Raw genomic sequence first — 12,102 nt, 5'->3', positions numbered from 1 at the left:
ATCGCCCCTCTGTATCACACTCACCACTGTAGGTCTATAAGCCCTCCCCGGGCCGCCACGGCCGCCTTCACTCTGTTCGCGAAGGCCACGGCGTCCTCCCTCTCCCCCCTCCGCATGGGGGGCAGGTACCACACGTCGCACACGATGGCCCACGACGACATCATGTTGAGGAGGTAGTGCAGCATGCCGTAGCTGTTCCAATCGCCCCTCTGTATCACACTCACCACTGTAGGTCTATAAGCCCTCCCCGGGCCGCCACGGCCGCCTTCACTCTGTTCGCGAAGGCCACGGCGTCCTCCCTCTCCCCCCTCCGCATGGGGGGCAGGTACCACACGTCGCACACGATGGCCCACGACGACATCATGTTGAGGAGGTAGTGCAGCATGCCGTAGCGCGAGCTGTTCCAGAACGCATCGCCGAAGCGGGGGTCGTATCTGAAAAATATTTATTTGTCAAGGAATTTGAATTTATAAGCGCCAATTGCACCATCCCACTAACCCGGGGTTAACTGGTTAAACCGGTAATCCAGTGTCAAATTGTACTGGTAACCATGGTAACTCCAGGTTTAACCGGTTAACCCCGGGGTTAGTAAATTGTGCAAATGGGCCTAAGTCACTGTATTCGTCTATAGTTCGTTTTTTTTTAGCATTAGAAAGAAGGTAAGCGATCTTGACATGTCTTTTAATTGAAAAACGCTTTTTAAAAATCAGTAACTATTACTTATGAAAGCAGAAGAATATAAATGATCGTATTAGATTCACAATTGTTACATATTTGCCGTGACTTATTTTTAAAACGTGTTTTTCAATTAAAAGACACATCAAGTTAAAAAAAAGAACTATAGTAGGCCAATCAATTTAGATCCACAAATAGCGTTAAGAGGAATTAATTCCCAGTAAGCTAGAAATCGATTTAATACTTTCATTTGGTCCTAAATGCGCGTAATCCGAGTTTACTCCATCTAAGGAGATGTGCATAAATTTTGATAGCCTTAGCGCCACTTGCACCATCCCAGTAACCCGGGGTTAAACGGTTTGACCGTTAACCAAGTGTCGAATTGTACTGTTAACCATGGTAATTCCAGGTTTAACCGGTAAGTAGGCTGAAGGTTATGGCGCCATGGCGTTAATATTAATATTTAACAAGTCAACACATATCAGTGAAAGAATAATGATCAATGTCAAATGGCGTTCTAGCAGTTTTAATCTTCTGTCGAAAGATGGCAGTAAATGTACTGTAGTTACATAATTTACCATGACAGTAACTCTCTATTTCAAATTCTCTTTGCCTATAGCAAAAAGAATAGATAGTATAGAGGGGTCCTGTCATTGTAAATTTTGTAGTCACTATAAATTTACTGCCATCTATCGACACACGACTAAAACTCAAAATGAAAACGTATAAAGTTATCAAAAAATGTATATATATGGATAAATGATTTTATTTATTTTTATATCATTTTGATCCATGTTCATTCACTGATATCTATGTGTTAAAATTGTTAAATATGAAACGGTGTCGTCACGCCATCTAGCCGAGGATAGGCTAAAGGTGTGTGCGGCATCTATTCGAGAATTACTTTTACTTGAATTCCGAGGCACGTTTTTTCCTTAGACTTTATTCGTCTTATACGAAGTTACATATGTCTTTGCCTATAGTAAAGAGTTCACTCACTTAATGGCGACGGGGTAGATCCAGCCGCCGACCTCGAAGCTGCCCTTCTTGAACTGCATCACCGAGGTGTTGTTGATGCAGGTCCCCTCCGGGAAGATCAGGATGGGGGGGTTGTCGGGGACTGATATGTGCTCTTTTAGTCTGCGGACAATAAAGGTTTGTGACATTATGAGTATTATGACCCTTTAACTCTTAGGGCGCCTCGCTAGATGTCGCTGAATTATGGAAGGTAAAATAAAAAATTATGTAATACAATTTCGTAGCGTCAAGTAGCGGAATTATCAGTACCGCTAGTTCTGTCTATACACATCAATCAGCTGATGTGTGTGTATAGTCAGAACTACTACACTGCTAAAAGGATCCACACTTGAACTACACCGTGTTTTTATTGAATTCCGTTAACTTCGGGGTATAGTTAAGTACGTTTATAAGAACTAAATGGCATAGTTAATTTTCAAAAAAAAAATTTTTTTTTGTTTTCTTTTTTGTTTTTTTTTTGTTTAAAAAGTAATTAAATGTAGCATATAGTACGTACGTACGTTGTTGTAACACGGGCATTACATTTAACTCAACCAAACAATTGAAATCTGTGACATATCAATGTCATTTCGTAGATCAATCGACCGAGATTGTACTTAAGTTTAGTAGCAAATGTATGAACTCATTCTAAACACTAATCAATATGTAAGCCGGCCCTAAGGCAAGTGTACACGCTTGTAGAGGCCTTATAGGAAAAAAATAAATTATGGATTATCTCCGAAATGGACTTAATTAGAACATCGGTGTCTTTGAGAAAGTTACTTGATTTAAGCTCAGGAATGCACCCTTGAAATTAACGGAAATCAAAAAAAACACGGTGTATATGCGAGAGTTTATATAAGATAAGGGTGGTATTCCACCAGACTTTTCTTGGTAACTCTAGCACTGTACGGACGGTAGTACTATTAGTTATTCTGTGTGTACGGGTCCATCTATTAAACTAAATGTTTAACGGGTGTGACACTATAGTCTGTATCTTTGGGTATTTAAATAAAAGTAAACAAACAATTTGTACATTTTCGGGTAGTTATAACATTTATTGGTTAACCAACCAAATACAAAACCGCCTGGATCTGTCACTGAACGACCTGACTTTAACCTACATTATTTGATCATGTAATGTTTTCATCTACCCTCAGCTGGCTTAAGGAGCCATTTGAGGGTAGATTTTGTTTACTTTTATTTAAATACTTAAAGATACAGAGTATAGATGGCGTTACTAGTATTAGTAGTATGTCATTGTGAGCCTCACCTCCTGGCCACGGCGTGGCGGTCCTTGACCTCCGACCTCTCGAACCAGATGTGGGGGGAGGCGCGAGCCAGCGCCCTCTGCAGGAGGCCTAGGAAACCACCGTGCCGCTGTCCTATCTGAAATACCGTAAGTACGAGTTATTAATAAGTTTATAATTAACCCTTTGGACGCCAATGACCGATATATCCGCACCGCAGGTTCAACGCCGATTAATTGGTTACAGACCACAGAGCAACATAGACCTTTGTGCATATGCATAAAGTTCAATTTCAGTTTTGACACTTCGGTGACGTGGCGGCCGAGTGACAGCTTTTGTGTTTGACACGGCGTCGAAAAGGTTAAGTATTGTTTTTTTTCTTTAGACTTTCCAAATATTTGGGCCAGTTGCACCAAACACATTGTTTTAACCACGATGATCGACATTAATTTAATTAACTATGACATTTTCTATACAAATAAAAAAAGCGAATGTTTTTAAGCTTCCCGCGTTACCTCGGCTTTTTGCCACGGCTCGGGCGACTGGGGTCCGCTTGGCAACTAACCCCGAGAATTGGTGTAGGTACTAGTTTTTACGAAAGCGACTGCCATCCGACCTTCCAACCCAGAGGGGAAACTAGGCCTTGTTGGGATTAGTCCGGTTTTCTCACGATGCTTTCCTTCACCGAAAAGTGACTGGTAAACATCAAATCGTACTTGTTCCGAAAAACTCATTGGTACGAACCGGGGTTTGAAACTTTGAACCCGCGACCACCGGATTGAAAGTCGCACGCTCTTACCGCTAGGCCACCAGCGCTTTCTCTCGAATGTTTTAAAGGTGACAGACGATTTGGTGCAACCCACCCTTAAGTGTTATAGCGTACGTTACATATATGTGATATTCCACGACAAAATGTACCTTATCGCGGCTGGCGCTTACGTCGCATAGCGCCGCAATAAAATTGGAGCGGCGTTAATAATAGCGTAAACGCCAACCGCCATAAGGTACCTTTTCCCCGGGACGTCACATATGCCGTACTCATATGCCGTTCAAAGGGATATGGGAAGTTACAAACTAACTAAAGCTATACTTGTAGCAATACATCATCCCAAGCACATATATTTAATCATATTTACCCACTTTTTAGGTCTCATGCTAATACTAAAATATTTTTTTAACACTTTCGCAACCAGGCAAAATTTCAAACAATACCCCAGAAACCGACAGTACTCGCTAGTCGGGCAACGACGTGCAACTCAATGCCGCACGCCGCGAACCCGCTAGTCGGGCAAGCGGCGGACGCTCAGGGCTGTGCCAAGTAACTTTCGTATAAGTACGTGGATAAAATTAAATCTGCTGTCTCATCTGTTTAGGCTCCCCGTTTTGTTCTTCTCCTAATTCTAACTCCTATTGATACATACCCGTGTATGCAATTTCACGTAACCAACTAATAAGAATTTTTATTTTGTAATCGCATTAGGTAAAGTAAATAAAAATACAAAGTGAAGTAATAAAATATAATAATCAACTGTACCAACTTTTCGACCACATAATAATCAGAAGACTTTTTTCTGTTAGTGGCAGTGGCAGCCCTGAGGTAGTGAAGATGCAATGCTTGCCCGCCTGTCGGGCACTTCGGCGTCGCGTGTAGGTTTATAGCTCTTGCCCGACTAGCGGGTATGCCGGCATCTGAGTAAAGTTTACGAGTGCCCGAGAGTCGGGTACGCGGTATCGAATGTGTTAAACTTATCACTTACCGATTGAAGAGACTGATATTATTTAAAATATAATTGATAGTAAAAATTGTTGGATCTGGTCGGATTGTCAGATTTGTCCTGACTGTCGGAAACATTGTATGATTGTTGGATTTACATTCATATTTACGTTATAATTGTCAGATTAACCCTTTAGTCCTTAGCAGCAATAAGTTTTTGGCATTTTTGGTACAAGCTTTTATCGCTGACTGTACTTTTCTTACGACAGACAACTAATACTCATCGAGACAATTTTAAAATCCCCTAACACAATTAGGTTGCGTTGTTTCATCACAGAGTTTCTATGGCCACCTCCTGTCTCCATCATCAGATCAGCTCGATGGTACCATAATATTGCATTGTCATCCGATTTACACATGCATGCAAAATTTCAGCTCAATCGGAAACCGGGAAGTGGATCAAATTTAACTTGCAAGATTTCATTACAGACAGACAACGGGACAGGTGAAACTAAATAAAAGCTTGTAACATACTCGACTATAGGCCAAAGGTATGGTGCAATCTTTTCGAGCGATGGCGCCATAACCTTCAGCCTACTCTCGAGTAGATGGCGTGAATATTAATATTTAACAAGTTGACACATATCAGTGAAAGAATAAGGATCAAAGTCAAATGACGTCCTAACAGTTTTAATCTTCTGTCGAAAGATGGCAGTAAATGTACTGTAGCTACATAATTTACCATGACAGTAATTTCAAATTCTCTTTGGCTAAAGGTAGAGATGCCCCGAATAGTGAATTTGGCCGAATACTAAATATTCGGCCCCTGTCTCGGCCTAATACCGAATATTCGGCATGACATGCGAAAATTTTGAGTCACAATTATTATGAAAACTGTTCGCCAACAAAGCACAACGTTTGCTAAGATATATTTTTATGTTGAACAGAATTAATGAATGTAGTTAATCAAATTAAGTAATGTAAGAGTCAATCAAATCAGACCCATATAAATATAAAATATTTTGTAATCAACAAATGCTCAAAAACGTGCCTTCGTATTTAGCTACTTTCCAAGAATACATTTTAAATATTAAATATACCTAGCTTTTGGTTATTTTTTTAAGTAGGTGCAACAGATATTCGGTATTCGGCCGAATAGTAGGCAACATTCGGCCGAATACCGAATATTCGGCAAAGTGGCCGAATACCGAATAGTTGCCGAATATGCGTGGCATCTCCAGCTAAAGGGTTATAGGCCTTACCAGTGAATATGTATTGTCGCACATCAGCACCAACGCATCAATAGGGCTCGTGTGGTTGGCCACGCAGATCCCACTCCTCGGTTTGTTGTCATCATCATGGTAGGTGATGACGGCGCTGATGCAGCGAGACAGGAAGTTGAAGCACCCCTGCTATGGACCCTGGACTTTAAGAAACCCTGGGCTAAAGGGTTGGCCTTACCAGTGAATATGTATTGTCGCACATCAGCACCAACGCGTCAATAGGGCTGGTGTGGTTCGCCACGCAGATCCCACTCCTCGGTTTGTTGTCATCATCATGGTAGGTGATGACCGCGCTGATACAGCGAGACAGGAAGTTGAAGCACATGATGCTGACGCCGTAGTTGACGCGCTGCTTGAGCCGGCCGTCGGGCAGCGTGCCCACGCACGCCGTGCACAACACCAGCCACCACACCTGGCCCAAATGTACATGCCGCCAATGGTAACACCAGAGACAAAGCCCTATATCATAGACAATATAACACGTAGTGGAAGCAGTGGGGCGACTCTCCTTTCGGGCTTTCTCGGCTCCGTTCGGGTCAGCATTCCGGTTTTTTCTTCATATAAAAAAATACCGGTATTATTACGTTCTTTTTCGTTCTTTGGTTTATTATTTAATTTTTACTGGGACAATGTAATAATACGAAGTTGTTGACTGAATACATAATTCAGTCCTACGTAAAGAGCATAAAATAATTAAAAATATTAGGATATTTCAGGTTTTACAAAAAAACCGGTTGGGAGCCCTGGCTCCGAGCAATTATTACCCTAATATTTTTTTTATTACCCTAATAATTGCTACACTTTATCGCATTGGGCAACTATTCTGACAGAGGTAGAAAACTAGAGCGTTCGGGCATTCTCGGCTCCGTTCGGCTCAACATGATTGGCCCAGCAAAAGGGACAGTATGATTAGACCCTGAATCGCTGTCAAAATTCGGTTTTGTAGGAAGTGTCCTTTCTGTACGGTATTACTATTATTTATTCTGTGGTGGAGGTTTTGACAGCTGAACTATGAAAAAGTAACTCACGAGAGAGACAAAAACGTAACGTGCAACGCCATCTACTTAAATTGTGAATAAACACTCCACGGAACACTTACGTCCATATCTTGTCTATGATACAAAGTTAATTTGTCTCTGATTTTCAGCAAAACAACCCAATCATCTAAGGGCTCCACTCACATTGCAACAAATTGCATGCAATTTTAGATAATTGGCGGATTTGTAATAACGTGTGAGGAGGCCTTAAGAGTCCCCAGCAAGCTCGGCCGAATTTCACCTTCCCATACAAACGGAGTTTCGTACTCATTTCAAAACTCCGTGTTGGATTGTAATGAAACTTTGCACATACAAGGACATGAGGTATATCTAGTCCTGTAATATAGCTCCAGTTTATAAAACAAACGAAATAGAGTATAAACAAGTTTGGTATGAAAAACTTAAATTCGCTGTATTTTTTTAAATATGTTATCTGAAGCTACAGGACTAGATATACCTTATCCTATTGTAAGTACAAACTTTCAGAGCAATAGCTAGTCTTTTTAAAATGAGACTTACAGCCGTATTCGAACAATGAGATACGTCAAATACTAGATATTGAAACGATATGGATCGGATATGTCAGTGTCAAACAAGTGTCAAAGTTGACGTTTCTTCAAACAAAAACGTCACTTTGTTTGACACTGACATATCCGCTCCATATCGTTTCAATATCTAGTATTTAACGTATCTCATTGTTCGAATACGGCTGTAACTACGTTTGTATGGAGAACCGAGGATGAGTATGAATCGGGACGAACACATAATGAAACATAGAATAACCAATAGACAGCACACCCGATAGCCCGGAAAAAAAATATATACCATAGAGAAACACTGGTTACAGCTCAAAACGGCCACATCGATTATAGTCGTGTGGTTGGCAACGCAGATCCCGCCTTTAGGCATGTTCTGTTTGTCGTGGTAGTCGATGACCACAGATAAGGAACGTATCATGATCCGTATGGATATCATGTAGGACATCATGCCTAGGATTCGCTGTATTCTGCCGGGCGGCAGCGTGCTGGCGATGCTTGTCATTGTGAGCATGAATATTATCTGTGGTCGGTTAGTGGAGAAATAGGTTAGTGTTTTTAGAAAAATATGTCTTTTGCGAAGAATCACAGAATTGAGGATATTTTTCTACTTAGAATGATGAGTACATTTTTTTTAAATAGTGTCGTTTTTGCCAGCTGGCAACATTAATTTTTAATGGTTAGCTTAAAGTTTTTAAACATAATTTCTATACGGATAGTCACAAAACTGACTTAATTATTTTGTAAGAAAAATCGTGACCTTTTTCTTTTTTAATAGTACCCGTGATTCTGAGTAAAAATAAACTAAAATTACGAAATTTTTCGCATAAAATTTAATGTTTTTCTAAAAACAATAAATATTAGAAGAGGTAAGTTTTAAAAAAATAAAAGAAAGTAAGAGTAGAACATAGAATTGTAGAGAATATGTTTACACAACATAAAAGAGTATTAGTAATTAGTCACAATAATAAATTAAGTAAATAAAACAATACACAAATAAGAATTAACAGTGAAAATATCTAAAATAGAAGAAAATCTGTTTTACAAATAAATTAGGATCAAAAATGTTAAATTATTGCATTATTGGTTAGTTTTATCGAGGTAATTTGAATTGCTATACTCCAAATCGTAATTCAAGACCAAAAAAAGTAAGAAAATGTTGCTACTTTTTACTAGCGCGTCTTGTATTTATGTAAAAATAAGTAAATAAAAGTACTTTTTTAAATCGTAGGAGTAAAATTACTAATATCTTAGCGTGATTATTTATCAACAGGAATTTACTATTTTACAAACAAATTATTGCAGTGGCAACATTTTCTTACTTTTTTTGGTCTTGAATTACGTTTTGGAGTTTAGTTTAGATTCGTTTTCAGTAACTGTGTGTATTTATTTATACAAGGTGGCCAACAAATAAGTGCATTCCCGTTGCCAGGGAGGTTTTGGGATTATACTGAGCAACCTTTACTATGGGATCAACCCCGACATCGCGAAAAAAAAAATTACCCTCCCATAGAAAATGGACCAGCCAAAATGTATGAAACAGCCAAATTTTTTATCACGATTTCGGAGTTGGTGTCATAGTAAAAGTTGCTCAGTATAATCCCAAAACCTCCCTGACACGGGAATGCACTTATTTTTTAGCCACTGTCTTAGAGCATTTAATAACTGGAGTGGCCATTGAGAGCTTACCCCTCTGCCGAAAAACTTACACAATTGTGCAAACTTTTGTATGGACTGACATGCTATACGCTACGTACAAATCATGTAGAAATAGCAATACATTTGACGTCCCCTCCCCCGCAAAGATCGGCAGACTGTTTCGTAAAGAAAATGACAGCGATGACATCTCCAGTTACTAAATGCTCTAAGCACCCTGTAAATGTGACAGTACTTAGGGCATACTGAAAATTCGTGGACTGGTCACTTAGAAATAAGTCGTCCCATATATTAGGTCATTACCTATGAAATTGGCGTTTTGTTCGGAGAATTTCAACGAAACACGAATTTCCATACAATTAATTTTGCGGATATTTTTTTGATGGCTAATTCAAACCAAACAAAATTTTTCCAGTAATTTTTGACACCTTTAAGGTATGTTTTCAATATCTCCATTTCTTGAAAATTGGTACCATTAGAAAAATATAAGTAATTTTAATACTCGAACCGACAGCACATGAAAAGACCTATTTTCAAGGCTTAATTCTGAACACTTAACAATAAAAAATAACAATTAATTGTATGTAAAATCGTTGTTTATTGAGTGCACTGTAGTTTTATTGTAATTGTGTATGTACTTTTGTAAAAAAAAAAAACTAGGATCAGACTTATATCTATGAACAAAAACGCCAATTTCATAGGTAAGGACCTAATATCAGAATCCAGAAACTTTCAGTATGGCCCACGTCCTTACCCCGATGGCGAAGATCATGATCCGTAACGGCAGCAGGAAGAAGTAGCGCACCACGAACCCCATCATCCAGATGATGGTCAGACGCCATGATAGAAACTCGTACTGCCTGTAACAAATCAAGCACGGAAATTATACTCTGTATCTTTAGGTATTTAAATAAAAGTAAACAAACAATAGGGAGTATACTATAAAAGTAAACAAACAATAGGGAGTATACTATAAAAGTAAACAAACAATAGGGAGTATACTACAGTGAAACCTGGTTAATTGGCACCTGGATAAATGGAAAACCTCAATAATTGCAACCAAAAGTCCGGTCCTTGAGACCAAAAGGCCTCTATAATTGAAAGTTTGGAACCTCTATAATTGCAATTTAGATTTTAGTGCTTTTCGTAATTTTGCCTCTGTAATTGACCACATCGCAACTAAGACCTCTATAATTGACACTGTGCTAAAAAGATCCGTTATTTTTGCTTTTCTTTTTACCTCTATTATTGAAACGAGTCTTACTTATTACCTCTGTAATTGAAATAATGTAGTTGTAGACAGCAGAAACAATATTTTAATAGCAATGATCATTTTATTTATATCTTCATCCAGAATTCAATTTATTTATTGGGTATCTATCACAGCCTGTAGTAGGTGAAATAGTTTTGATTTAATCAAAAACAATGTATGCTTTTTACATTCTAATTAAACTTTCTTCTACAATTCAAGGGAATGTTTAAACCCAAATGATTAATAAGAAAATAAAGTGGTAATTAATGTAGTGTAAAAGTACAAGTATAGACAGAAGCAATATATAGACCAGAAACCCAGAATTTAAGCGTGTAAATCTACTTTCAGCGGTTATTTGCACCTCCATAAAAGAAATTTGTCAAAACGCAACCTCTATTAATGAAAACCTCTATAATTGACACAACGATTTTTTGAACCTCGTTAATTGACACGACCTGCTTAAATGGAAAACCTGGTTAATTGACAAAAAATGGCCAGTCCCTTGAGATTGCAATTATCCAGGTTCCACTGTATAAAAGTAAACAAACAATAGGGAGTATTAAAAGCGCTGATGGCCTAGCGGTAAGAGAGTGCGACTTTCAATCCGGAGGTCGCGGATTCAAACCCCGGCTCGTACGAATGAGTTTTTCAGAACTTATGTACGAAATATAATTTGATATTTACCAGTTGCTTTTCGGTGAAGGAAAACATCGTGAGGAAACCGGACTAATCCCAATAAGGCCTAGTTTCCTCTCCGGGTTGGAAGGTCATATGGCAGTCGCTTTCGTAAAAACTAGTGCCTACGTCAAATCACGGGATTAGTTGTCAAGCGGACCCCAGGCTCCCATGAGCCGTGGCAAAATGCCGGGACAACGTGAGGAAGAAGACCGCTAGTACATACATGTTGGTCCTGGTGAGGAGGTTCCAGCTCCTCAACTCCTCGGCCTCGAAGACGGAGGTGACCTGGTCCTCGATGATGGACTCCATGCCGGCCTTCACCAGGTCCATGCAGTGGTGGAGGTGGAACTCCAGGTTGTTCTGAGGAATAATTGTGATAAGAAATTGAATAGGGTATTTGACTGTATTTAAAATAAATTATTTTAAACCATGCATGAAATAAAGCACCAGAAGATTAATAGAGAAACGTAGACAGCAGTTCGTTTTAGACACTATTTCTATTTTAAAACCCGTATAAAACTATAAAGAGTAGGTAATTTGATCGAGACGTCACAAGCTAGTGTTTCATATGAATTCGATACTAGCAAAATCATTTTGACAGTTCGAAAAAAGAAACTGATTTGACTAGTAGTCAAATACCCAATTGCTTAACTTCAAACTCGGGTAAATCCATCTGTCAGAATACTCAGAATATGCGATTTTGGTATTAAGAAAAGGTAATAGGGTAGAGATATTTGCTGAGAGGGTCCAATGGATTTACCTGAGTTTGAAGTTAAGCGAGACAATTTGTCTTGAACACCAGTCTACAAAAGTCTGTATCTTTAGGTATTTAAAAAACCGGGCAAGTGCGAGTCGGACTCGCGCACGAAGGGTTCCGTACCATAATGCAAAAAAAAAAAAAAAGCAAAAAAAAAACGGTCACCCATCCAAATATTGACCACTCCCGACGTTGCTTAACTTTGGTCAAAAATCACGTTTGTTGTATGGGAGCCTCATTTAAATCT

The 12,102-nt window shown here is 39.0% G+C and overlaps 1 protein-coding gene across 4 annotated transcripts in view; it reads right to left on the bottom strand.

Annotated features, from left to right (window-relative positions):
- Positions 1–220: 220 nt before the first annotated feature.
- The window catches only part of LOC134803292 (glycerol-3-phosphate acyltransferase 4), a 34,604-nt gene continuing 22,722 nt past the window's right edge, over positions 221–12,102 (bottom strand). For 2 of the 4 annotated variants that reach the window (XM_063776062.1, XM_063776066.1), the window contains 7 exons: positions 11,322–11,458; positions 9,923–10,028; positions 7,802–8,035; positions 6,118–6,351; positions 2,966–3,081; positions 1,675–1,815; positions 221–434 (listed from right to left, as the gene is read on the bottom strand). In XM_063776062.1, the coding sequence (XP_063632132.1) occupies positions 221–434; positions 1,675–1,815; positions 2,966–3,081; positions 6,118–6,351; positions 7,802–8,035; positions 9,923–10,028; positions 11,322–11,458 (1,182 nt within the window). The remainder of the gene's footprint in view (positions 435–1,674; positions 1,816–2,965; positions 3,082–6,117; positions 6,352–7,801; positions 8,036–9,922; positions 10,029–11,321; positions 11,459–12,102) is intronic. The other 2 variants (XM_063776064.1, XM_063776063.1) reach the window with 2 other exon arrangements.

This window comes from Cydia splendana, chromosome 26 (assembly GCF_910591565.1).
Source record: "Cydia splendana chromosome 26, ilCydSple1.2, whole genome shotgun sequence".
Taxonomy (NCBI): domain Eukaryota; kingdom Metazoa; phylum Arthropoda; class Insecta; order Lepidoptera; family Tortricidae; genus Cydia; species Cydia splendana.
This window is presented reverse-complemented; position numbering and strand designations above follow the sequence as displayed.